Consider the following 26,356-nt stretch of genomic DNA (forward strand, 5'->3'; position numbering starts at 1 on the left):
GGTTTATATCCCAGTGCCACACAATTCTTTATGGAAATGAGTTACGCAAATGCACACGTATGATTTTTAGGTGTTATGCGTCATAACAGCCAATCAATCACCTTTTAATGGAATAAAACATAGTTTAGGAAAGCACGTATATGCCTAATATATTGCGAAATAAAACGTTTTGCAGCCTACAAAATAAGATTATGAATATTGAGTTTTACTTACATTTATTCTAGGCTATATATTTTTCTTTCCATTGATTTGTAACAGGTGCAACGGGTCAACAGGGTATTTATTTTCCCCTGAAACGCACTTTGACAGACTCTAATACAAAATATGTTCTCACAACCAATTATAGCCTAATAATAAACATACAATCATTTTGAGATAATTGATCTTAAAGAACCTTTTTAGCATACATTTATTTGGCAAGTTAATAACACATTTTCATGCATATTATACAAACAAATGTGATAGTAAAGAATGGAAAAACAGTCGATCATTTGGATTCATCAGAATTCAGGATATAATCAAACCCATTCTCTAACATGCTGGACATACACATTGCATTTCGTTATTGTGTTATATAGGCCTAGCTATTTATAGCATAATGCAAGGATTTATTTTTGTTATTTGCGATTTAACCAATATAGATAGAATACTCAAGTGCGAATTAGATCGTCGTCAAAGCCTGAGCTAATAGTTCTGGAACAGCACTATTCCAATGTAATCCCTCTCAGCTGGTTACAGAAAATGACATCGGTTAACCTATCAATACAGTAACGGCGGTGTTGGATTTCTAGAACATACTGAAAAAGGTATGATAAAATAATACTTCTCCTTGTTAGTGTTAACAAAAATCGAACGAAAAACTCACTCACTTATCGAATAATTAATTTAAAGTTAATACTTGTTTTATGTAACTTCATATTTACAACGAGGGACTCATTTTCGATGTGCATTTTCATTGGCTAGTAGTATGTCTGTGTGAGTCATTGAGAGAGTGCTACTCTAATATTGACTACTAAAATTAAAATGTTCTACTTAAAATGACTAGTGTCTGGGTTGCAGTAGGTATTTATGAATAATTTATATAAAGATGAAGCAGAATGCAGTATATGTTATCATGGACAAGCACACAGATTATAAACACAAAGAGTATAATGGAAATCTACAAGATTGGTGAAATGCACTGAGATTCTATCATTGCGCACATCGGTATTGAAGGAGGTCTCCAAAGTGGTCTCCTTACTCCATCTTCCGCAGGGCATTGCACAAGATCCCAATTTCCCCTAAAATAAAAGCAACATGATAACATTAGGTAGTTCATCTGTAGAATATTAAGAAACATTAAATTCCAGTCGGAGTTGGGCATTCATACAGATATTGTATTTAATTAAACTATGTTTTCAATTTGTAAAAGGCAAGACAAAAATAAATCCTAGTGTGATCTTCTATAGCTCAGTTGGTAGAGCATGGTGCTTGCAATGCCAGAGTACTGGGTTTGATTAAATGTAAATGTAAAATGTATGCCTGCATGACTGTAAGCCGCTTTGGATAAAAGTGTATGCTAAATAGCATTTATTACATACAGTGTATATAAATTACAATTGGTAGAAAATCTCATTTGAATCCATTTCTAATAGTACTTGATGTTGGTATTTGCATGAGAAGTTAGTTTTATGAGGACTCTATAGAAATGGCACACACCACTGATGTTGTCAGCCAGGTTTCTCAGCTGCTGGGTGTTATCCAAGACTTCAATGCTTTGGGTGTACGCATTGTAGCGCACTGAGAAAGGCCTGGGGATGGTGTCGGCAAACTTCCTGTATAAAGAGTCATAACATAGGACTTTCAATTGAAAATGTGAACGTATATATTACGATATAAAGATCCAGAGTCCCAAAGCAAATGCTGTGAATGAATGTGACATAATAAACGTTTAATATTGTGCAGATGTTAAATATTACCTGACTCTCTCTTTGGCGTCATCAAAGCTCTCTGCAACGAAGTAAATGGGTTGGAACTCAGTGATTGGGTACTTCTGGAGGCTGGTCTTTGCAGGGTCAAATGGTTGAATCTTGGGCTTGTCTGTCAAACAGTACTGTAAAACAATTCAAAACAGTCAAATGTTATTCCAGAGTTTGACTCCAACTCTAATCCCAATTTATGGGAGATGCACCACTGTCATGAATCAATCTACAATGAGCAGAATCCAGGTTACAAGTCCTCATTTGGTGTTTTGAGGTCACGGACCACTAGCAGTGTGCAATTCCTCAATGACATTCTGTGCACCTCGGTAGAAATAAACAGGAAGTGCAGTGTGAATGGTGTCCTGCTGTGATATGACTCAGCTAACTGCTCATCCTCTGATGACAATGTCTGATGTAACTGGTGACTTAAGATATTAATTCGGTTTCTGCCCCATACTTCTCCAGTGAACCACTAACCCACTCCTCACCAGTTTCCCCCAGTGACACATTTAGCCTGAGCCCTGGGTGGACCACTAACAAACTGATTGACAGCTGTATCGCATTAGTGGAAACCAAGATTGGTATCAGGGCAGGTCTGACGGTTTTGATTAGTAGAAGTTACTTTTCGTAGCAGGTTAGAAGAACTTACCTGGCAGGTTTGGAGAATTAGGTTTAGATTAGGGTTAGCTAAAACTGTCCCCGACATGACTCGAACATATCTAGCTACAACCAAGTCTGCCCTGAGAACAGTCTTTGTTTCCACTAATGCGATGCTGCTGACTGACAGCCCACTGGGCTACCTCATAGGGATTTGTCTATATTAGAACTGCAGGAAGGAGGCCTGTGCACGTGGGCATAAAAACAGGTAATGAAAGACACCCTTACAAAAATAGCCACATGGCTAAATGAATTGTTCTGTTGTGAAGATGCCCAACATGTGACCACTGTGGCTGCTTCTAGCATCTATTTCTCATTGTAAGTCGCTCTGGAAGGTGTAAATGCAATGTAAATACCTGCAGCTCTCCAAATGATGAGAGAAGGCCAGCTCCATAGGCCTTGATCTCAGAGCCCTGCTTGCAGAGGCCAAACTCCACTGTGAACCAATAGACCTGTGGACAGACAGACACAAGGGCTCGTCACATATTCAATATTGTTTTGCCTTCCTCTGGTATCAGGAGTCGGCTGTAGTTGATGTTGTGAGACGTCTGAGGTACTTACAGTAGCAAGCCTCTCAATGTACTCGTCGGGGGCACCCAGGGAGGCCAAACCGATTTCCTGTTCAGAATAGCGTCAAATAAATCATGTTATTGTCCATACAGTTGAAGTCGGAAGTTTACATACACCTTAGCCAAATACATTTTAAACTCAGTTTTTCACAATTCCTGACATTTAATCCAAGTAAAAATTCTCTGTCTTAGGTCAGTTAGGATCACCACTTTATTTTAAGAATGTGAAATGTCAGAATAATAGTAGAGAGAGTTATCTATTTCAGCTTTTATCTATTTCATCACATTCCCAGTGGGTCAGAAGTTTACATACACTCAATTAGTATTTGGTAGCATTGCCTTTAAATTGTTTAACTTGGGTCAAATGCTTCTGGTAGCCTTCCACAAGCTTCCCACAATAAGTTGGTGGAATTTTGGCCCATTTCTACTGACAGAGCTGGTGTATCTGAGTCAGGTTTGTAGGGCTCCTTGCTCGCACACGCTTTTTCAGTTTTGCCCATAAATTCTCTATAGGATTTAGGTCAGGGCTTTGTGATGGCCACTCCAATACCTTGACCTTGTTGTCCTTAAGCCATTTTGCCACAACTTTGTAAGTATGCTTGGGGTCATTGTCCATTTGGAAGACCCATTTGCGACCAAGCTTTAACTTCCTGACTGATGTCTTGAGATGTTGCTTCAATATATCCACATAATTTTCCTGCCTCATGATGCCATCTATTTTGTGAAGTGCACCAGTCCCTCCTGCAGCAAAGCACCCCCACAACATGAAGCTGCCACCCCACGTGCTTCACGGTTGGGATGGTGTTCTTCAGGCTTGCAAGCCTCCCCCTTTTTCCTCCAAACATAACGATGGTTATTATGGCCAAACAGTTCTATTTTTGTTTCATCAGACCAGAAGACATTTCTCCAAAAAGTATGATCTTTGTCCCCATGTGCAGTTGCAAACCGTAGTCTGGCTTTTTTATGGCGGTTTTGGAGCAGTGGCTTCTTCCTTGCTGAGCAGCCTTTCAGGTTATGTCGATATAGGACTCGTTTTACTGTGGATATAGATGCTTTTGTACCTGTTTCCTCCTGCATCTTCACAAGGTCCTTTGCTGTTGTTCTGGGATTGATTCGCACTTTTCGCACTAAAGTACGTTCATCTCTAGGAGACAGAACGTGTCTCCTTCCTGAGCGGTATGACGGCTGCGTGGTCCTATGGTGTTTATACTTGCGTACTATTGTTTGTACAGATGAACGTGGTACCTTCAGGCGTTTGGAAATTGCTCTTAATGATGAACCAGACTTGTGGAAGTCTACAATTTTTTTCTGGGGTCTTGGGGCGGTATCTTTTGATGTTCCCATGATGTCAAGCAAAGAGGCACTGCGTTTGAAGGTAGGCCTTGAAATACATCCACAGGTACACCTCCAATTGACTCAAATGATGTCAATTAGCCTACCAGAAGCTTCTAAAGCCATGACATAATTTTCTGGAATTTTCCAAGCTGTTTAAAGCCACAGTCACTTTAGTGTATGTAAACTTCTAACCCCCTGGAATTGTGATCCAGTGAAATATTCTATCTGTAAACAACTGTTGTATAAATTACTTGTGTCATGCACAAAGTAGATGTCCTCACCGACTTGCCAAAACTATAGTTTGTTTACAAGAAATTTGTGGAGTGGTTGAAGAACGAGTTTTAATGACTCCAACCTAAGTGTATGTAAACTTCCGACTTCAACTGTATCTGCTTCAGGATATTGTGCTGTAATACAGATGAAAGCGTTCTACAGGAGCAAAACCAATATTAGAGAAAAACTGACACATGCAGTACAGTTGCATGGCATTCTCCTTAATCCTCCTCAACATTATGACTAGCATGACTGTGTTTGAAGCTGATCTTTAAAGTGGTACCCATTTTCACGCCAACAATGGATAGTTCTCTGAAGTTATGATACCAGCCAGGGGTTAAAGAAAGTTAATGTCCTCTTGTGTTCTTTACCTGTGAGAATTGGGCAAAGGTGGGGTCAGCAAACAGAGGAACATGGCCCAGGAGTTCATGGCAGATATCCCTGTGGAGAGATGTAAATCAATGACTGTAGAACATATTCAACTACGTACAACTGGTCCCAAGGTAGGATGTGACACCTATATAAAGGTACGGACACAACAGTGGCGTTTGCCGGCCGAAAGTACTTAACAGGGTGCCGACTGTAATTTGCAAACCGAGTACCAACCGATTCTATATGTGTGGAAATGGGCGAAAATGACGGAAATCAGACGGTCCCTAAAACATACCATGGCAATGTTATGTTTTTGATGTTTTTTTCTCCTTAAAATTATGAGGGTGACACTCACGGCTCAGGTGTGTACATGGGCTTGGATTGGTGACGGATGTACTGTGTAGAGTGGAAGACTCGGAAGGCCAGACCAGCCAGGAAATCCCGAGAGGAGAGCAGGCCAGCCACTGGGCGCAGCCGAAAACCTGTGCATGCTAAAACAGAGAGGAGAGGAGGGGAGGGTATCATGTCAGTGTATGTGGGACGCTGATAGAAGCATAGGAAGTGGGGCACTTAGCCACGATCTGTTGTCTTACACTGCAGGTAGCGTGAGATGTCCTCCAGCTGGGGGATGTTGTCCTGCCTGTAGCCGCAGTACTGCTCCAGCAGGGGGAACACACGGTTGTGCTCGCGGCAGGCGTGCGTGGGGTACAGAGTCTTCAGCTCATTGAACACTGTGCTCCATGTGGCCTTCTCCTCCGCTGTGTACTCCACCTTGGGAATGACCTGGCCACTGAAACAGAGAGACACACTGTTGTTAACACACACTTGTGTATAATATGTTCTTCTGTACACAGACACACAGTCCCTATTTGGTGAGGGAGGATGGGTGGGTGGGTGGGGGGGGGGGGGGGGGGATCAGTGAGTGGATTCACTTCATTATTCTACCAAGGTCCCACTGCTATGTAAATGTAAGCTTCCTGTGAGGGCGTTTTCATTGGGGCTGGCGCTCTTTGTAGTTCCTGGGAATAATGAAGTCTCAATTATGCGAACAAAGCTAGAGGCTTCAAATCCACCACTGCCTCCTCTGTAATTTGTCCCCTTTTGTTTGTGGTCATTTTCAATAAAAGGCAAAGCGGAGACTGAAATGAGGCTGGAGGAGAGGGACATAGATCACTTCTAGTAGGTTCTAGAAGCTCTCTTCACCTCTGCTGTTGTGTAAAAGAGAGGGGCCCAAGAGAAAAAGTATTCTAGTCTGGATGGATAGTTACTGTCTGTAGTTGTAGGCAATGTCGGCAAACTCCTTCCTCCTGGTTCTGTACACTGGGTCTGTGAAGCCCTGGAGTGAAAGAAGTAATCAATGTCAGATCTTATTTATGATCACTGCCTGGCCCTGTATATAGTGTGTAAATCCTCAGCTAGGACTACTTGGACTCTTTGACAGCATCATACTCTCCCACTCTGCTGAGAGCCCTGGCTGGAAACACATATTCAAATGAGGCCTTTGTAGAATGTATGCTGCTCATGAGGAATACATTTCACTTTAAAGGCGGTGGCAAAAGGGAGCAATTATCTATAATTATAGGGGCTCAATTAAAGCAATGACATCAATTTGGGGCCCTAGAGAGTTTCCATTAGAATAGATAGCAGAGTGGGGACTGTCATCACGACTTGAGTCTTTCATAAAACACACGTGTGGGTGCACATGCATACACACATGTACATACGTATGTACACACACTCGCATAAATCAAATTCAATTGTAGTTGTCACATGCTTCGTATAACAACAGGTGTGGACTAACAGTGAAATGTTAACTTACGGGCCCTTCCCAACATTGCAGACACACATACAATACAAAGCAGACAGCCAGTACACAGTGTGTAGGATGTAAACAGACAGTAATGAATGGTGGATCCTTACAGGGTGATCAGAATCCAGCTCAGATCCGTAGCTCAGAATCTGGTTGGCAAAGCGATCCAAGTCCTGGATGTCATTGGGGAACCATGGAACTGTAGGACGGGGGAAGCTCCTCATTACCCAGTTCAGGTGAATGTGACAAATAGCTATATACACATGGCCAAAACAGACCAGAGTAAAACCAGTCGAAACAGTGGTGCATAACTTCTTGAGATGTAGAAAACTACAATTTAGTCATATTTACAATTGTCTGTAGTATATCTGCCTTGTGTTCAATGTCCAATTCCAAAATGTAAATTGATTAAAACAAGTGAAGCCCAAATTAATATTGATGTGGATGGCTTTGTGGGGGTTTTGCCTGCAGGGTGCGTTTGTATTGGGATAGAACACTACCCAGTAACCATGTTGACAGTGAACAGAGCACCAGAGGAGGTCACCCATTGGCTCATTTATGACAGTTAGAAGTACTGGACGTCGACCATTAATCTAAATCGAGGCCGTGTGGTCCAGCCTGAGGCTAGGGGAACAATGGGACCCCACCAGACTCCTCTCAAAACAGCCTGTCTCCATCTCAGACCATAAATATCTCTAATATCCTCCAATGACACATTAACCTGTCGCCCTGTCCAGTAGATCATAGGGCTAGGCAGAGGGGGCTTGGTGGTGGCCCTGTCTGTCTGTCCGGGATGAGCGATGACCCTGTTTGGGATTCCCTCCTCTGGGTCTGTGATAGAGGCAGTCTGTTCTGTGACAGTCGGTGACACTGGGCTCCTCTGTTTGCAGCCAGGCCAGTTGGTGCCCAGTAACTAAACTAATGTCATTGTGGAAACAACTAATAAAGGAGGCTGGATGTGAGGGACAGGCCATCCGTCTCCGCGGCGACGCTCATCACATCATTAGACAGTCTGGCTGGTGGCCTGCTAAAGCGCCACCCAGAGTTCAGATCATGTGACACACACACAGGCTTTGTCTACTTCCCCCTTCTCCCTCCTAGACACAAATATATCATCATATAATTATTGTTAAGTACACTTAAAATAATGATTTAATAGCCATGATTTTAATCAGTCATGGTTTTTAAAACTTTCAGTCATGGTTTGTAATATGTTATATGCATATCTAGATTGATTATTCATTGATAATATATGTCTATATACACACACACACCAGGATTAGGGTGAATTCCATTTCAACTCTAGTCAATTCAAAAAGTAATTCTGTATTCCAATTCCAATTTTTCCTACTTAAAAAGCGTTGCCGAGAATTGGAATTAACCCCAACCCTGATATACACACCTGTGTCCTTCTGTTTGTTGCGTGAGAGCTCGTGCACGTGGCCACTGATCTCGGTGCGCAGGCCGTCGATGACCTCGTCCAGGGATTTGGAGTAGCTGGTGTCCACGCTGATGAAGAACTCAAACTCCTGGTTGTTCAGTCGCGACGGGCGAGACTCGATGTGCATCAGGTTGATGCCCTTCTCCTGTTGAGTCAGAGACAGAGGAGAAGCCATGTAGCTTTGTAGATCCTGTGTGACAGCTGGATGGTTCAATCCTGCTATTGGATCTTGTACTTTATTTCTTTAGTTATTTTGTTTTTGTGTGTTTTTGTATATTTACTTTAAAAGCATTCTTGTATTATTGACAATAAAAGTTAGGTTACATTTTTGAAAAACTACTTTAAAATCCTGTGGTTCAACTCATGACGATCCAGCACTGGAAATACTGTATGTGGACTTAGCATTCCGCTAGAGGGCGCCAAGTGCACATCCAAACAGTGGTCATTTGACAGGCTTTGTGGAGTCGACCATGCCCTCAGGACAGAACAGTACACCACTAAACAATCACCCAGATAGTTAACTGTGGGCTGGGTGTTATAGAACCGACTAGAGCCAGGATGTGAGCTGTGGTAGCATTGAAAGGGCTTGCACAACAACATGCAGCATTTTTATCAATGCCATCACATCTTTGAAATCATTCTGTCAACTTTTTGCATTTTCTAAAATAGCCACTTAACACCAGAGAATAATTTCCAGATTTAGTTCATTTTAGATGAGATTCGATGTGTGCATATACATATCTATGCATTTCAATATCAATTGTACTTTTTGGGACATCCTGGGAAACATGCAAATCTATATTGGTTAATTATTTAAAACGTTTGGTTTTATAGCTGTGGAGAGGGAGTAGAACAATCTCTTACTGCCATAGGCCCGGTAGAGAGGCGGGGCCAGGCGGCACACAGTCCCATTCCCCCTCACTCTTCTCTCTCTTCCTCTCTCGTCCCCCCTCTCTCTCTCCTTCTCCATCTGGATCCCATTCTCCAGACTGGGGCTCTTTGGAGACCATATGGATCTGCTGTTGTTTCAACATCCAACAGCTTTTAGTTACAAAACAACGCTCCACACCCCTCCCCCCATGGCTGGCCAAGCATTTCTCTACATACTTTACATCTGATGTGCCGTTATTGACTCCTTGTGGTGTCACTGAGTTTGTTTGCCCTGTTTGTTAGGTCTCTGTCTTTGTATTAGTTTAGGCAGATAGTTTAGTGTTTCCTTTGTTGTTGACAGGAGATCAGTACTGCAGTGTTATTCTAATATTCATCTTACAGGGAGCCTGACCAGGCTTATCTGGGGCAAAATATGCCCCCCGTCCAGTTAATGTGGACCCAGGGCCTGTATGGGTCGTTTGGGTAGATTTGTGTACTTCCTAGGGATGTCGCTATGCTCCTGGTGACTTTTGAAGTGGAATGAATGTCTACCACAAGGCCTCGTGTGAGTGGCATTAACCTTTCCTGTGCCCTGGCTGGGCTAAGGCCTTGGTCCGGTCATGACAAGCTTACTGATGCTAGGAATTGACTCCTCACATGACATCCAACCCACATCACACGGGCCGGAGTTTCAGAGGGATAAACAGGGAGTTAGTGAGATGTAGCTGGGGACTGGAGCTGCATAGGAGGACTTCTTGACTCCAAACGAATACTGTAAATGTACATGGGTATGAATCATGTTGATTATGCAGCTGGTGATATGGATATATGGAGCCAATGTAAAAGTTTCCTTTGTATTCGGTCCTTCCTACTTGAGCTGTCATTTTCAGTTTCTCTCATTCAAATTATGATGGTTCCTACTTGGATGCCTTTCGATGTTTCACTCCACATACATGTTATTGAGTACAGTGGAGTCTGGTCAGTCCTGGGGAGAGGGAGGGCTGTGTTGATGGTTTTAAGGGTAACGTGGCCTGTTTTTATAGAAAAGGAGGGTATGGATGCTGGAAAGTGATTGGACTAAAACTGGGTCTGATGGTGGGGAGGTTTGGGGTTTTACAGGGAGATGGGGGTGGAGATGGGGAAAGAGAGCTCATAGGTCCAGAGGAGCTGCTGATGTTTACATTTGGAGCACAGCACGTGGAAGATACTTATTGATCTCCACAAACACGCATTGAGATTTTTAGTTTTACTCCATTTTTAATCTGTAGGGGAGAGTGGGGTAAATTGAGCTGTTATTTACAATCAGCATCACGACATCAAGGGAATATAGTATTCTTTCTAACAAAGATGTCTACATATATTTCAGGATGGTGTGTATCCCTGGAAATAATCAGAATTCATAACGGTTTTGAAAACATAGCTTGCCCCCCCCCCCCCCCCCCAAAAGTGGTCTCTTGGCACAACTTACCCTGGGTAAATTGAGTATAGGGACAGGGTAGGTTTAAAATAGGGACAGGGTGAGTTGAGAATAGGGATAGGGTAGGTTGGGAATAGGGACAGAGTGAGTTGAGAATAGGGACAGGGTGAGTTGAGAATAGGGACAGGGTAGGTTGAAAATAGGGACAGGGTGAGTTGAGAATACGGACAGGGTAGGTTGAGAATAGATAGGGACAGGGTGAGTTGAGAATAGGGACAGGGTGAGTTGAGAATAGGGACAGGGTGAGTTGAGAATAGGGATAGGGTGAGTTGAGAATAGGGACAAGGTGAGTTGAGAATAGGGACAGGGTAGGTTGAGAATAGGGACAGTGTAGGTTGAGAATAGGGACAGAGTGAGTTGAGAATAGGGACAGGGTGAGTTGAGAATAGGGACAGGGTAGGTTGAAAATAGGGACAGGGTGATTTGAGAATAGGGACAGGGTGAGTTGAAAATAGGGACAGGGTGAGTTGAAAATAGGGACAGGGTGAGTTGAAAATAGGGACAGGGTAATTTGAGAATAGGGACCAGTGTAGGTTGAGAATAGGGACAGAGTGAGTTGAGAGTAGGGACAGGGTGAGTTGAGAATAGGGACAGGGTAGGTTGAGAATACGGACAGGGTAATTTGAGAATAGGGACAGGGTAGGTTGGGAATAGGGACAGGGTAATTTGAGCATAGGGACAGTGTAGGTTGAGAATAGGGACAGGGTGAGTTGAGAATAGGGACAGGGTGAGTTGAGAATAGGGACAGGGTAGGTTGAGAATAGGGACAGAGTGAGTAGAGAATAGGGACAGGGTGAGTTGAGAATAGGGACAGGGTAGGTTGAAAATAGGGACAGGGTGATTTGAGAATAGGGACAGGGTGAGTTGAAAATAGGGACAGGGTGAGTTGAGAATAGGGACAGGGTAATTTGAGAATAGGGACAGTGTAGGTTGAGAATAGGGACAGAGTGAGTTGAGAATAGGGACAGGGTGAGTTGAGAATAGGGACAGGGTAGGTTGAGAATACGGACAGGGTAATTTGAGAATAGGGACAGGGTAGGTTGGGAATAGGGACAGGGTAATTTGAGCATAGGGACAGTGTAGGTTGAGAATAGGGACAGGGTGAGTTGAGAATAGGGACAGGGTGAGTTGAGAATAGGGACAGGGTAGGTTGAAAATAGGGACAGGGTGAGTTGAGAATAGGGACAGGGTGAGTTGAGAATAGGGACAGGGTCGGTTGAAAATAGGGACAGGGTGAGTTGAGAATAGGGACAGGGTAGGTTGAGAATACGGACAGGGTGAGATGAGAATAGGGACAGGGTAGGTTGGGAATAGGGACAGGGTAATTTGAGAATAGGGACAGGGTAATTTGAGAATAGGGACAGGGTAATTTGAGAATAGGGACAGGGTAGGTTGAGAATACGGACAGGGTATTTGAGAATAGGGACAGGGTAGGTTGGGAATAGGGACAGGGTAATTTGAGCATAGGGACAGTGTAGGTTGAGAATAGGGACAGGGTGAGTTGAGAATAGGGACAGGGTGAGTTGAGAATAGGGACAGGGTAGGTTGAAAATAGGGACAGGGTGAGTTGAGAATAGGGACAGGGTGAGTTGAGAATAGGGACAGGGTGAGTTGAGAATAGGGACAGGGTGAGTTGAGAATAGGGACAGGGTAGGTTGAGAATAGGGACAGGGTGATTTGAGAATAGGGACAGGGTAGGTTGAAAATAGGGACAGGGTGAGTTGAGAATAGGGACAGGGTAAATAGAGAATAGGGACAGGGTAGCTTGAGAATAGGGACAGGGTGAGTTGAGAATAGGGACAGGGTAATTTGAGAATAGGGACAGGGTGAGTTGAGAATAGGGACAGGGTGAGTTGAGAATAGGGACAGGGTGAGTTGAGAATAGGGACAGCGTAGGCTGAAAATAGGGACAGGGTGAGTTGAGAATAGGGACAGGGTAGGTTGAGAATACGGACAGGGTGAGTTGAGAATAGGGACAGGGTAAATAGAGAATAAAGACAGGGTATCTTGAGAATAGGGACAGAGTGAGTTGAGAATAGGGACAGGGTGAGTTGAGAATAGGTACAGCGTAGGTTGAAAATAGGGACAGGGTGAGTTGAGAATAGGGACAGGGTAGGTTGGGAATAGGGACAGGGTAGGTTGAGAATACGGACAGGGTATTTTGAGAATAGGGACAGGGTGAGTTGAGAATAGGGACAGTGTAGGTTGAGAATAGGGACAGGGTGAGTTGAGAATAGGGACAGGGTGAGTTGAGAATAGGGACAGGGTGAGTTGAGAATAGGGACAGGGTGAGTTGAGAATAGGGACAGGGTAGGTTGAAAATAGGGACAGGGTGAGTTGAGAATAGGGACAGGGTAGGTTGAGAATAGGGACAGGGTAATTTGAGAATAGGGACAGGGTAGCTTGAGAATAGGGACAGGGTGAATTGAGAATAGGAACAGGGTGAGTTGAGAATAGGGACAGGGTAGGTTGAAAATAGGGACAGGGTGAGTTGAGAATAGGGACAGGGTAGGTTGAGAATACGGACAGGGTGAGTTGAGAATAGGAACAGGGTCATTTGAGAATAGGGACAGTGTAGGTTAGGAATAGGGACAGGGTAATTTGAGAATAGGGACAGGGTAATTTGAGAATAGGGACAGTGTAGGTTGAGAATAGGGACAGGGTGAGTTGAGGATACGGACAAGGCGAGTTGAGAATTGGGACAGGGTTTGTTGAAAATAGGAACAGGGTGAGTTGAGAATAGGGACAGGGTAGGTTGACAATAGGGACAGGGTGAGTTGAGAATAGGGACAGGGTAGGTTGAGAATAGGGACAGAGTAAATAGAGAATAAAGACAGGGTAGCTTGAGAATAGGGAAAGGGTGGGTTGAGAATAGGTACAGGGTGAGTTGAGAATAGGGACAGGGTAGGTTGAAAATAGGGACAGGGTGAGTTGAGAATAGGGACAGGGTGAGTTGAGAAAAGGGACAGGGTAGGTTGAAAATAGGGACAGGGTGAGTTGAGAATAGGGACAGGGTAAGTTGAAAATAGGGACAGGGTGAGTTGAGAATAGGGACAGGGTAGTTTGAAAATACGGACAGGGTGAGTTGAGAATAGGGACAGGGTGAGTTGAGAATAGGGACAGGGTAGGTTGAAAATACGGACAGGGTAATTTGAGAATAGGGACAGGGTAATTTGAGAATAGTGTAGGTTGAGAATAGGGACAGGGTGAGTTGAGAATAAGGACAGGGTGAGTTGAGAATAGGGACAGGGTGAGTTGAGAATAGGGACAGGGTGAGTTGAGAATAGGGACAGGGTAGGTTGAAAATAGGGACAGGGTGAGTTGAGAATAGGGACAGGGTGAGTTGAGAATAGGGACAGGGTCGGTTGAAAATAGGGACAGGGTGAGTTGAGAATAGGGACAGGGTAGGATGAGAATACGGACAGGGTGAGATGAGAATAGGGACAGGGTAGGTTGGGAATAGGGACAGGGTAATTTGAGAATAGGGACAGGGTAATTTGAGAATAGGGACAGGGTAATTTGAGAATAGGGACAGGGTAGGTTGAGAATACGGACAGGGTATTTGAGAATAGGGACAGGGTAATTTGAGCATAGGGACAGTGTAGGTTGAGAATAGGGACAGGGTGAGTTGAGAATAGGGACAGGGTGAGTTGAGAATAGGGACAGGGTAGGTTGAAAATAGGGACAGGGTGAGTTGAGAATAGGGACAGGGTGAGTTGAGAATAGGGACAGGGTGAGTTGAGAATAGGGACAGGGTGAGTTGAGAATAGGGACAGGGTAGGTTGAAAATAGGGACAGGGTTGGTTGAGAATAGGGACAGGGTAGGTTGAAAATAGGGACAGGGTGAGTTGAGAATAGGGACAGGGTAGGTTGAGAATAGGGACAGGGTAATTTGAGAATAGGGACAGGGTAGCTTGAGAATAGGGACAGGGTGAGTTGAGAATAGGGACAGGGTGAGTTGAGAATAGGGACAGGGTAGGTTGAAAATAGGGACAGGGTGAGTTGAGAATAGGGACAGGGTAAATAGAGAATAGGGACAGGGTAGCTTGAGAATAGGGACAGGGTGAGTTGAGAATAGGGACAGGGTAATTTGAGAATAGGGACAGGGTGAGTTGAGAATAGGGACAGGGTGAGTTGAGAATAGGGACAGGGTGAGTTGAGAATAGGGACAGCTTAGGCTGAAAATAGGGACAGGGTGAGTTGAGAATAGGGACAGGGTAGGTTGAGAATACGGACAGGGTGAGTTGAGAATAGGGACAGGGTAAATAGAGAAAAAGACAGGGTATCTTGAGAATAGGGACAGAGTGAGTTGAGAATAGGGACAGGGTGAGTTGAGAATAGGTACAGCGTAGGTTGAAAATAGGGACAGGGTGAGTTTAGAATAGGGACAGGGTGGGTTGAGAATACGGACAGGGTGAGTTGAGAATAGGGACAGGGTAGGTTGGGAATAGGGACAGGGTAGGTTGAGAATACGGACAGGGTATTTTGAGAATAGGGACAGGGTGAGTTGAGAATAGGGACAGTGTAGGTTGAGAATAGGGACAGGGTGAGTTGAGAATAGGGACAGGGTGAGTTGAGAATAGGGACAGGGTGAGTTGAGAATAGGGACAGGGTGAGTTGAGAATAGGGACAGGGTAGGTTGAAAATAGGGACAGGGTGAGTTGAGAATAGGGACAGGGTAGGTTGAGAATAGGGACAGGGTAATTTGAGAATAGGGACAGGGTAGCTTGAGAATAGGGACAGGGTGAATTGAGAATAGGAACAGGGTGAGTTGAGAATAGGGACAGGGTAGGTTGAGAATAGGGACAGGGTAGGTTGAAAATAGGGACAGGGTGAGTTGAGAATAGGGACAGGGTAGGTTGAGAATACGGACAGGGTGAGTTGAGAATAGGAACAGGGTCATTTGAGAATAGGGACAATGTAGGTTAGGAATAGGGACAGGGTAATTTGAGAATAGGGACAGGGTAATTTGAGAATAGGGACAGTGTAGGTTGAGAATAGGGACAGGGTGAGTTGAGGATACGGACAAGGCGAGTTGAGAATTGGGACAGGGTAGGTTGAAAATAGGAACAGGGTGAGTTGAGAATAGGGACAGGGTAGGTTGAAAATAGGGACAGGGTGAGTTGAGAATAGGGACAGGGTAGGTTGAGAATAGGGACAGAGTAAATAGAGAATAAAGACAGGGTAGCTTGAGAATAGGGACAGGGTGGGTTGAGAATAGGGACAGGGTGAGTTGAGAATAGGGACAGGGTAGGTTGAAAATAGGGACAGGGTGAGTTGAGAATAGGGACAGGGTGAGTTGAGAAAAGGGACAGGGTAGGTTGAAAATAGGGACAGGGTGAGTTGAGAATAGGGACAGGGTAAGTTGAAAATAGGGACAGGGTGAGTTGAGAATAGGGACAGGGTAGGTTGAAAATACGGACAGGGTGAGTTGAGAATAGGGACAGGGTGAGTTGAGAATAGGGACAGGGTAGGTTGAAAATACGGACAGGGTAATTTGAGAATAGGGACAGGGTAATTTGAGAATAGTGTAGGTTGAGAATAGGGACAGGGTGAGTTGAGAATAAGGACAGGGTGAGTTGAGAATAGGGACAGGGTAGGTTGAAAATAGGGACAGGGTGAGTTGAGAATAGGGACAGGGTGAGTTGAGAATAGGGACAGGGTAGGTTGAAAATAGGGACAGGGTGAGTTGAGAATAGGGACAGGGTAGGTTGAGAATACGGACAGGGTGAGATGAGAATAGGGACAGGGTAGGTTGGGAATAGGGACAGGGTAATTTTGAGAATAGGGACAGGGTAATTTGAGAATAGGGACAGGGTAATTTGAGAATAGGGACAGGGTAGGTTGAGAATACGGACAGGGTATTTGAGAATAGGGACAGGGTAGGTTGGGAATAGGGACAGGGTAATTTGAGCATAGTGACAGTGTAGGTTGAAAATAGGGACAGGGTGAGTTGAGAATAGGGACAGGGTAGGTTGAAAATAGGGACAGGGTGAGTTGAGAATAGGGACAGGGTAGGTTGAGAATAGGGACAGGGTAATTTGAGAATAGGGACAGGGTAGCTTGAGAATAGGGACAGGGTGAGTTGAGAATAGGGACAGGGTGAGTTGAGAATAGGGACAGGGTAGGTTGAAAATAGGGACAGGGTGAGTTGAGAATAGGGACAGGGTAAATAGAGAATAGGGACAGGGTAGCTTGAGAATAGGGACAGGGTGAGTTGAGAATAGGGACAGGGTAATTTGAGAATAGGGACAGGGTGAGTTGAGAATAGGGACAGGGTGAGTTGAGAATAGGGACAGGGTGAGTTGAGAATAGGGACAGCGTAGGCTGAAAATAGGGACAGGGTGAGTTGAGAATAGGGACAGGGTAGGTTGAGAATACGGACAGGGTGAGTTGAGAATAGGGACAGGGTAAATAGAGAATAAAGACAGGGTATCTTGAGAATAGGGACAGAGTGAGTTGAGAATAGGGACAGGGTGAGTTGAGAATAGGTACAGCGTAGGTTGAAAATAGGGACAGGGTGAGTTGAGAATAGGGACAGGGTAGGTTGAGAATACGGACAGGGTGAGTTGAGAATAGGGACAGGGTAGGTTGGGAATAGGGACAGGGTAGATTGAGAATACGGACAGGGTATTTTGAGAATAGGGACAGGGTGAGTTGAGAATAGGGACAGTGTAGGTTGAGAATCGGGACAGGGTGAGTTGAGAATAGGGACAGGGTGAGTTGAGAATAGGGACAGGGTGAGTTGAGAATAGGGACAGGGTGAGTTGAGAATAGGGACAGGGTAGGTTGAAAATAGGGACAGGGTGAGTTGAGAATAGGGACAGGGTAGGTTGAGAATAGGGACAGGGTAATTTGAGAATAGGGACAGGGTAGCTTGAGAATAGGGACAGGGTGAATTGAGAATAGGAACAGGGTGAGTTGAGAATAGGGACAGGGTAGGTTGAAAATAGGGACAGGGTGAGTTGAGAATAGGGACAGGGTAGGTTGAGAATACGGACAGGGTGAGTTGAGAATAGGGACAGGGTAGGTTGAAAATACGGACAGGGTGAGTTGAGAATAGGAACAGGGTCATTTGAGAATAGGGACAGTGTAGGTTAGGAATAGGGACAGGGTAATTTGAGAATAGGGACAGGGTAATTTGAGAATAGGGACAGTGTAGGTTGAGAATAGGGACAGGGTGAGTTGAGGATACGGACAAGGCGAGTTGAGAATTGGGACAGGGTAGGTTGAAAATAGGAACAGGGTGAGTTGAGAATAGGGACAGGGTAGGTTGAAAATAGGGACAGGGTGAGTTGAGAATAGGGACAGGGTAGGTTGAGAATAGGGACAGAGTAAATAGAGAATAAAGACAGGGTAGCTTGAGAATAGGGACAGGGTGGGTTGAGAATAGGGACAGGGTGAGTTGAGAATAGGGACAGGGTGAGTTGAGAATAGGGACAGGGTAGGTTGAAAATAGGGGCAGGGTGAGTTGAGAATAGGGACAGGGTGAGTTGAGAAAAGGGACAGGGTAGGTTGAAAATAGGGACAGGGTGAGTTGAGAATAGGGACAGGGTAAGTTGAAAATAGGGACAGGGTGAGTTGAGAATAGGGACAGGGTAGGTTGAAAATACGGACAGGGTGAGTTGAGAATAGGGACAGGGTGAGTTGAGAATAGGGACAGGGTAGGTTGAAAATACGGACAGGGTAATTTGAGAATAGGGACAGGGTAATTTGAGAATAGTGTAGGTTGAGAATAGGGACAGGGTGAGTTGAGAATAAGGACAGGGTGAGTTGAGAATAGGGACAGGGTAGGTTGAAAATAGGGACAGGGTGAGTTGAGAATAGGGACAGGGTGAGTTGAGAATAGGGACAGGGTAGGTTGAAAATAGGGACAGGGTGAGTTGAGAATAGGGACAGGGTAGGTTGAGAATACGGACAGGGTGAGTTGAGAATAGGGACAGGGTAATTTGAGAATAGGGACAGTGTAGGTTAGGAATAGGGACAGGGTAATTTGAGAATAGGGACAGGGTAATTTGAGAATAGGGACAGTGTAATTTGAGAATAGGGACAGGGTGAGTTGAGAATAGGGACAAGGTGAGTTGAGAATAGGGACAGGGTAGGTTGAGAATAGGGACAGGGTGAGTTGAGAATAGGGACAAGGTGAGTTGAGAATAGGGACAGGTAGGTTGAGAATAGGGACAGTGTAGGTTGAGAATAGGGACAGGGTGAGTTGAGGATACGGACAAGGCGAGTTGAGAATAGGGACAGGTTAGGTTGAAAATAGGGACAGGGTGAGTTGAGAATAGGGACAGGGTAGGTTGAGAATAGGGACAGGGTAGATAGAGAATAAAGACAGGGTAGCTTGAGAATAGGGACAGGGTGAGTTGAGAATAGGGACAGGGTGAGTTGAGAATAGGGACAGGGTAGGTTGAAAATAGGGACAGGGTGAGTTGAGAATAGGGACAGGGTAAGTTGAAAATAGGGACAGGGTAAGTTGAAAATAGGGACAGGGTGAGTTGAGAATAGGGACAGGGTAGGTTGAGAATAGGGACAGGGTAGGTTGAGAATACGGACAGGGTAGGTTGAGAATACGGACAGGGTAGGTTGAAAATACGGACAGGGTGAGTTGAGAATAGGGACAGGGTAGGTTGGGAATAGGGACAGGGTAATTTGAGAATAGGGACAGGGTAATTTGAGAATAGGGACAGGGTATTTGAGAATAGGGACAGTGTAGGTTGAGAATAGGGACAGGGTAGGTTGAGAATAGGGACATGGTAGGTTGAGAATAGGGACAGGGTGAGTTGAGAATAGGGACAGGGTAGGTTGAGAATAGGGACAGGGTGAGTTGAGAATAGGGACAGGGTAAGTTGAAAATAGGGACAGGGTGAGTTGAATAGGGACAGGGTAGGTTGAGAATAGGGACAGGGTAGGTTGAGAATACGGAAGGGTAGGTTGAGAATACGGACAGGGTAGGTTGAAAATACGGACAGGGTGAGTTGAGAATAGGGACAGGGTAGGTTGGGAATAGGGACAGGGTAATTTGAGAATAGGGACAGGGTAATTTGAGAATAGGGACAGGGTAATTTGAGAATAGGGACAGTGTAGGTTGAGAATAGGGACAGGGTAGGTTGAGAATAGGAACAGGGTAGCTTGAGAATAGGGACAGGGTGAGTTGAGAATAGGGACAGGATGAGTTGAGAATAGGGACAGGGTGAGTTGAGAATAGGGACAGGGTAGGTTGAGAATAGGGACAGGGTAATTTGAGAATAGGGACAGGGTAGCTTGAGAATAGGGACAGGGTGAGTTGAGAATAGGGACAGGGTGAGTTGAGAATAGGGACAGGGTAGGTTGAGAATAGGGACAGGGTAGGTTGAAAATAGGGACAGGGTGATTTGAGAATAGGGACAGGGTAGGTTGAGAATACGGACAGGGTAATTTGAGAATAGGGACAGGGTGAGTTGAGAATAGGGACAGGGTGAGTTGAGAATAGGGACAGGGTGAGTTGAGAATAGGGACAGGGTAGGTTGAGAATAGGGACAGGGTAATTTGAGAATAGGGACAGGGTAGCTTGAGAATAGGGACAGGGTGAGTTGAGAATAGGGACAGGGTGAGTTGAGAATAGGGACAGGGTAGGTTGAGAATAGGGACAGGGTAGGTTGAAAATAGGGACAGGGTGAGTTGAGAATAGGGACAGGGTGAGTTGAGAATAGGGACAGGGTAGGTTGAGAATAGGGACAGGGTAATTTGAGAATAGGGACAGGGTAGCTTGAGAATAGGGACAGGGTGAGTTGAGAATAGGGACAGGGTGAGTTGAGAATAGGGACAGGGTGAGTTGAGAATAGGGACAGGGTAGGTTGAGAATAGGGACAGGGTAGGTTGAAAATAAGGACAGGGTGAGTTGAGAATAGGGACAGGGTAGGTTGAGAATACGGACAGGGTAATTTGAGAATAGGGACAGGGTAGGTTGAAAATACGGACAGGGTGAGTTGAGAATATTCTCAACTCACCCTGTCCCTATTCTCAACTCACCCTGTCCCTATTCTCAACTCACCCTGTCCCTATTCTCAACCTACACTGTCCCTATTCTCAACTCACCCTGTCCCTAATAGGGACAGGGTATGTTGAGTGACGGTGTCCTGTGACAGTGGGTGATGGGGATGGAAGGTCAAAGTTTAATTCATGGAATGGGGATGTGGTATATTGTATATTTAAATGTATGCCTACTTTCAGATATAGATCTCTCTGTACAAAATCACTGACCCTTCCATTTCTTGACCAGTTGTCTGGGACTTGGATGTTGTTTCCATGTACCAACTTCGTAGGCAAGTTCTTTTGAGGCGACTAAGCCCATGAAACTGGTCTGCGAAATTCTTGATATGTTTAGCAAGCTCAGCCTCCATGTCAATCAGATAAGACCTCGTGTGCCTCTGCTACTCTCTCATAGCCTCTCTTTCACACAGGTACTTGTTAGTTTTCTTTTTTGTCAATGTACCTCTTCAGTGTCAAGTGAGGCACAAGACAATCCAATTCTGTTTCGACTACTAGGACATCAAACTTCGATAGCACTTCATCGTCGAAGGTTAAACAATGGGATGTGCTGCCAAACAGCCCTGACTGCGTGCTACGAAGTACATAGTCACTTAAGTCAACACAAAATAAAAAAAGAATGCACCTTGATACAGGGTCAACTGTTGCTGGTGGCACAACACAACATGGTTAAATGAACGGAGTAGCCATAACTGGTGACCATTTAGGAGCCTGATGGGTGTCTTCCAGTCTGTTCTGACTCTTTCAAAAACAGAAACCTTGGCCTGCGTTGTGGATCAAAGAGCGGCCTGGAAAGATTGTGTACACAGCTGCTCCCGTAGATATCTAAGATAAAAGATGTCATCACACTAACAGTTACCATAGAGCCGTAAATCTACACAGCTTAAAGAATAGGGCTTACATCCCCTCAACTCTAAATTCAGTCACCTACATTAACAACGTTGGCTACTAATACATTGGGCAACCAGCACATTGGACAAAGACGTCAGATCAACAGACACATTTGGGTTAATATTTGATTGAGTTGTCAACAAACTCAAAATATTTCAAATAAACCAAACTTTGAACCCTGGTTGAAAGGTCTTGGGTTAAAATGACACAACAATGTTCAACATGTATGTGTTAAGACAGCTATCCATGATGATGCAATGGTATCATTTTGATTCTGAAAGAACAAGTGTCACGTTCCTGACCGGTTTTCTGTTATTTTGTATGTGTTTGGCGGTCAGGGCGTGAGTTTAGGTGGGTAGTCTATGTTATGTGTTTCTATGTTTGTTAAAGGGTGACCTGATATGGTTCTCAATTAGAGGCATGTGGTTTTCATTTCCTCTGATTGAGAGCCATATTAAGGTAGGTGTTTTCACATTGATTGTTGTGGGTGGTTGTCTCCTGTGTCTGTGTTTGTCGCGCCATACGGGACTGTTTCGGTTTGTTTGTCAGTTCGTTCTTTTGTGTAGTCATTTTTCCTGTTCGTGAGTTCTTCGTTTTATGTAAGTTCGCATGTCCAGGTCTGTCTACTCCGTTTTGTTATTTTGTTAGTTATTCAAGTTAGTTCGTTTTTTGTCTTGTTAAATATATTCATTATGTCCTATTCCAACGCTGCATTTTGGTCGAATCCTTGCTCCTCCTCCTCGGATGAAGAGGAGGAGGAAATCCGTTACAACAAGGAAACAATGTTGACAAACACTCTTTGCCCAGAGGTAGAGGGAACATACTGCACCGACCTAAAGACTAGGACTTTAATGATACATCATGTAAAAATCTTGGGGTAGTCCTCCAACTCCTTCACACCCTGCTGGAAACTCCACTAACGTTTGGCTAGTTAAATGTTCATGTAAATTCTGCCCCAGGGAAATGTCCATTATTCATACTTCATGGCGGTGCAGTAGTTACCGTACTTTTACTGGTAGTATCCAATGGTGGAGCATTATTTTCCATTACCATGGCCTCTGTCGCAGGAGCCTGCATAGAGATTTAACAAACGGGTCTATATGTATGAGAGAGGCTGTTCCAATCGGACACAGAGCTGTACACATTAAAACACAGCAGACCCTAGGTTATGATATACTCCTACAGGGGGGTACTATGTGTAACGGATGTGAAATGGCTAGCTAGTTAGCGGGTGCGCGCTAGTAGCATTTCAATCAGTTACGTCACTTGCTCTGAGACATTAAGTAGGGTTGCCCCTTGCTCTGCAAGGGCCGCGGCTTTTGTGGAGCGATGGGTAACGACGCTTCGTGGGTGTCAGTTGTTGATGTGTGCAGAGGCTCCCTGGTTCGCGCCCGTGTCGGGGCGAGGGGACGACGTAAAGTTATACTGTTACATATGCACTGTATTCAGCCAGACACAGGTCCTTCACTGAGGCAGGTAGCAGGATGCAGGAGGATGGTCAGTAACCTCTAACATCTGGAGCTAACTGGAAACATGCTGTCTTATGAAGCGCGTTTGGTTGCGTACCTTGTAAATTCTTACATGAAGGGAAAAGAGGGAAGGTCTGGCTAACTCAGTATGAAGCCATGGCTGTCTCTTTAAATTGGTCCCTCGGACTGACAAATGGCAGCTAGTAATCTTCGGTCTAATCTTCTAGAGTCGCTCTGATTTTTCTGGGTATGATCCTTACCTCCCTAAAGTTGCTAGTGATAAATGGTCCCGTGTAGCTCATTGGTAGAGCATGGTGCTTGCAACGTCAGGGTTGTGGGTTCGATTCCCACAGGAAACCAATATGAAAACATGTATGAAAATGTATTCCCTCGCTACTGTAAAATGCTCTGGATTAGAGTGTCTGCTAAATGAATCCAATGTAAAAAAGAACTGTCCTCCTGAAGGAGTGACTAAGCAGTTTTCCTGGTCCAGCACACAGCTGTGGAGTTGATTCTCTGAAGATACTGTGAATTAGTCTTTTTCCATCTGTTTTATTCATATTTGGTTCGCATGGTATGAAATGGATAAAAACACGTGATCGTTTACTTTGTTGTGCTTGTACTGTACTGCCTCATACCCATCTCTCTTTCTCACCTACAGAAACTATTTCAGCATCTAGCTTTTAAAGTTAAATAAAGGTTAAATAAAAAATAAATAATAATAAAGCTATTTCAGCTTGTACATATTTCAGCTTTTACATATTTCAGCTTTTACAGCTATTACTTCTTTCAGCTTTCACTGCTATTTCAGCTACTACTGCTTTCAGCGTTAACAGCTTTTTATTTTTTAGCTTTCCAGGTTTTTGACTTCTTATTTGTCCTTGACCCATGACTCATTGGACAAACACATCAGAGCATTTCAGAATAAAGATTGAACATTACTTTGCATGTGTGTGACTACAGTACATTACTGCACATGTAAGATTGTTTGTACTGTGTACATTCATGTTCACAGTTATGTTGAGTGGTTTACCTCAAACAGTCGGAGGGCTTTGGCCAGCGCCCCAACCTCCTCCTTCAGGGAGAAGAAGCAGGACAGCACCCCCGCCTTGGCACTGGTCTCTTCCTCCAGGTACATGGAGCCTTTCCTCTGCAACAAGACAAGACTCACAGCAATTTGACTTATGACCCCCAGGGCTGGACCTTAACACTGCACACATTCCAGGGGGCAACCTTCTGTAGCGTGGTGACCCTTGGCATTACCTCAACTACACGGCTATTTCTCTTCCTTTATGCCCTCTCACTCTTTCGCTCTCTGATTAGCCGAACCGCAAACACGTCGCCCACTCCCTAATGACTGAGCCTCCACAATCTGACCCACAAACCTGATTGGAACCCAGGTAGATCAAACAGTTGAACAAATATGCATTCTATCATTAGGATTGTGTTAATTTAATCTATGAATGAAAGTATCACTCACAATGAAAAATCATGTTTGGTGTTTGTGTGTGGGCTGTGGTTATAGAACCCAGGTTATTTAGCTTATTCTAAAAGACTTACCTCTTAAAGCGCAAAGCTTTCCCACCTTTAACCTTTCCCCGCTGACCTTTGTAGTAATGACTCCTGACACCATCTCATCCAAATCGACTATTTATCTCTACTCAGCACAAATACTTCGACGTCCACAATTCCTTTGAACTTCGCTGTTTATTGGGATTCTATCCATTTAGAATTTCTACAGTCCATTATTGTGATGAATTAACAAACACTAAACGTTTTATCATTACCTCTCAAGCAAAAGCTGATGTTAAACTGTGCACCGCTTTTCTAGATCCGATTAAAAAATCTATACATATATTTATTACACGCATTCCTGCATGGATTCATAGTCACTGACCTTTTAACATTATTCACAATGACCATGAGATGTTTACAATAGTCGAGTCTGTGTTGCCATTCTGCTGACTAGAATATTCCATCCACAGTGAACAACATAGCTGCCATTCTAATAGCCGTTTCACCAAATGACACTGTGACTTTATACAATAGCACGTTTTAAAAGGGGTTTGTCCAATGCCAAATATACCTGTTCCCTTCCCTATCTCGTGACATGGAATTTACTGCACAATAACAATGATATGGCTATATTAAATAAATAGAATCATAAAACCATCAGTTATCATCATTCTAGTATTAGAAGTCAATAAGTTTAATAAATGTATATTACTCATTCAACATTATAACATAAATTGTCATCACCATTATATTATTAGTGAAAAACAAGTTCATAAATGTATGTTATTAAACATTTAATATTATTGTTTACACTAGATTGTATGTTTAAAATGGCTTACCTCTTTGCCATTGTCAGGTGTGGGATAGTCCCCGTTAATTTTTTTGTATGCTGCGTCCATCCTCCAGTCTTGTCGTTGTGCAGGTATGAAACTACTGATGCTGAATGTGTGGGCTTTGGTCGAAACTGTTTGAGCAGCTCAAGTTCAACTTCAGCCATTCATGTTGTCCCACGTGACACCACACCCCCTTATGGTTTGTATCCCTGTCGCGCGACGAGTACAGCCCTATGGAGCCATGAAGTTATGAAACTGCTATATTGGCACATTTGGTTCTTATTGTCTAGTGCTGGGGTAGAAGTGGCTGAGTAAATGTTCAGAATCAACGTTTCATAACCATCACTAGCTGCCAAGCCTCCACCCACAGGACTTCCCTGTGATGTAACAGATGAATATGACTTAGGTATATTGATGAAGAGGATGGTCAATGCATTCCTATACTGTGACGCGTGCTCATAATGAGCCATTAGACCACTATAATGACCCTAAAATCAATAAAGTTGTGTAGCTGCTACTCATATAAGGCTATGTTATGACAGTAAGCGACGCAACTTGTATCGATCAAAAGTTTGTTGCAGTTTTTTAGGTATTTTGTGTTATGAATGTTTTGGGGTCGGTTTTGCTTGCTTGGCCCCTCTTATCAGCATCCAGTGATGTGATGGTGCTCCTAAAAGCCACAAGGTGGCGCCGAACAACCGGCTAAAACAGGTTGTAGCTGATGTTCAATACAGCGCCACTTCAGCGGCCTGCCTACATGACGTCCCTCTCTATAAAAACAAACGGAGAGTTGTAAATTACTTTTCAAAATAAAAACAATTTGAGCCCGAGTGTCTTAAAGGACTAAGCCATAT

At 44.1% G+C, this 26,356-nt stretch overlaps 1 protein-coding gene across 2 annotated transcripts; it reads right to left on the reverse strand.

The window, feature by feature from the left end:
• Positions 1-391: 391 nt before the first annotated feature.
• Positions 392-25,716, reverse strand: LOC129865016 (phenylalanine-4-hydroxylase-like). Of its 2 annotated transcripts, XM_055937416.1 has the most exons (13): positions 25,509-25,716; positions 24,188-24,304; positions 8,380-8,563; positions 7,088-7,176; positions 6,436-6,503; positions 5,761-5,957; positions 5,523-5,658; positions 5,167-5,236; positions 3,180-3,236; positions 2,975-3,070; positions 1,959-2,092; positions 1,699-1,814; positions 392-1,280 (listed from the first exon to the last, which is right to left on the reverse strand). In XM_055937416.1, exons 1-13 carry the CDS (start codon positions 25,566-25,568, stop codon positions 1,237-1,239), a joined length of 1,368 nt encoding a protein of 455 aa, XP_055793391.1. In that variant the 5' UTR covers positions 25,569-25,716; the 3' UTR covers positions 392-1,236. The 2 variants fall into 2 exon arrangements, with proteins under 2 accessions (XP_055793391.1, XP_055793392.1); XM_055937417.1 differs by lacking the exons at positions 24,188-24,304; positions 25,509-25,716 and adding an exon at positions 9,283-9,306.
• Positions 25,717-26,356: the final 640 nt, after the last annotated feature.

This window comes from Salvelinus fontinalis, chromosome 11 (genome assembly GCF_029448725.1).
Source record: "Salvelinus fontinalis isolate EN_2023a chromosome 11, ASM2944872v1, whole genome shotgun sequence".
Classification (NCBI taxonomy): Eukaryota; Metazoa; Chordata; class Actinopteri; order Salmoniformes; family Salmonidae; genus Salvelinus; species Salvelinus fontinalis.

Bases quoted from the DNA above. Each gene is read 5' to 3' on its own strand.
- LOC129865016 (XM_055937416.1), bottom strand. From the start codon at position 25,568: ATGGACGCAGCATACAAAAAAATTAACGGGGACTATCCCACACCTGAC. The intron at 6,504-7,087 runs GTAAGGATCCAC...CTTTCACTCCAG, and splicing joins AGCTGGATTCTGATCACCCT to GGCTTCACAGACCCAGTGTA. The intron at 2,093-2,974 runs GTATTTACATTG...ATTGTTTTACAG, and splicing joins CATCATTTGGAGAGCTGCAG to TACTGTTTGACAGACAAGCC.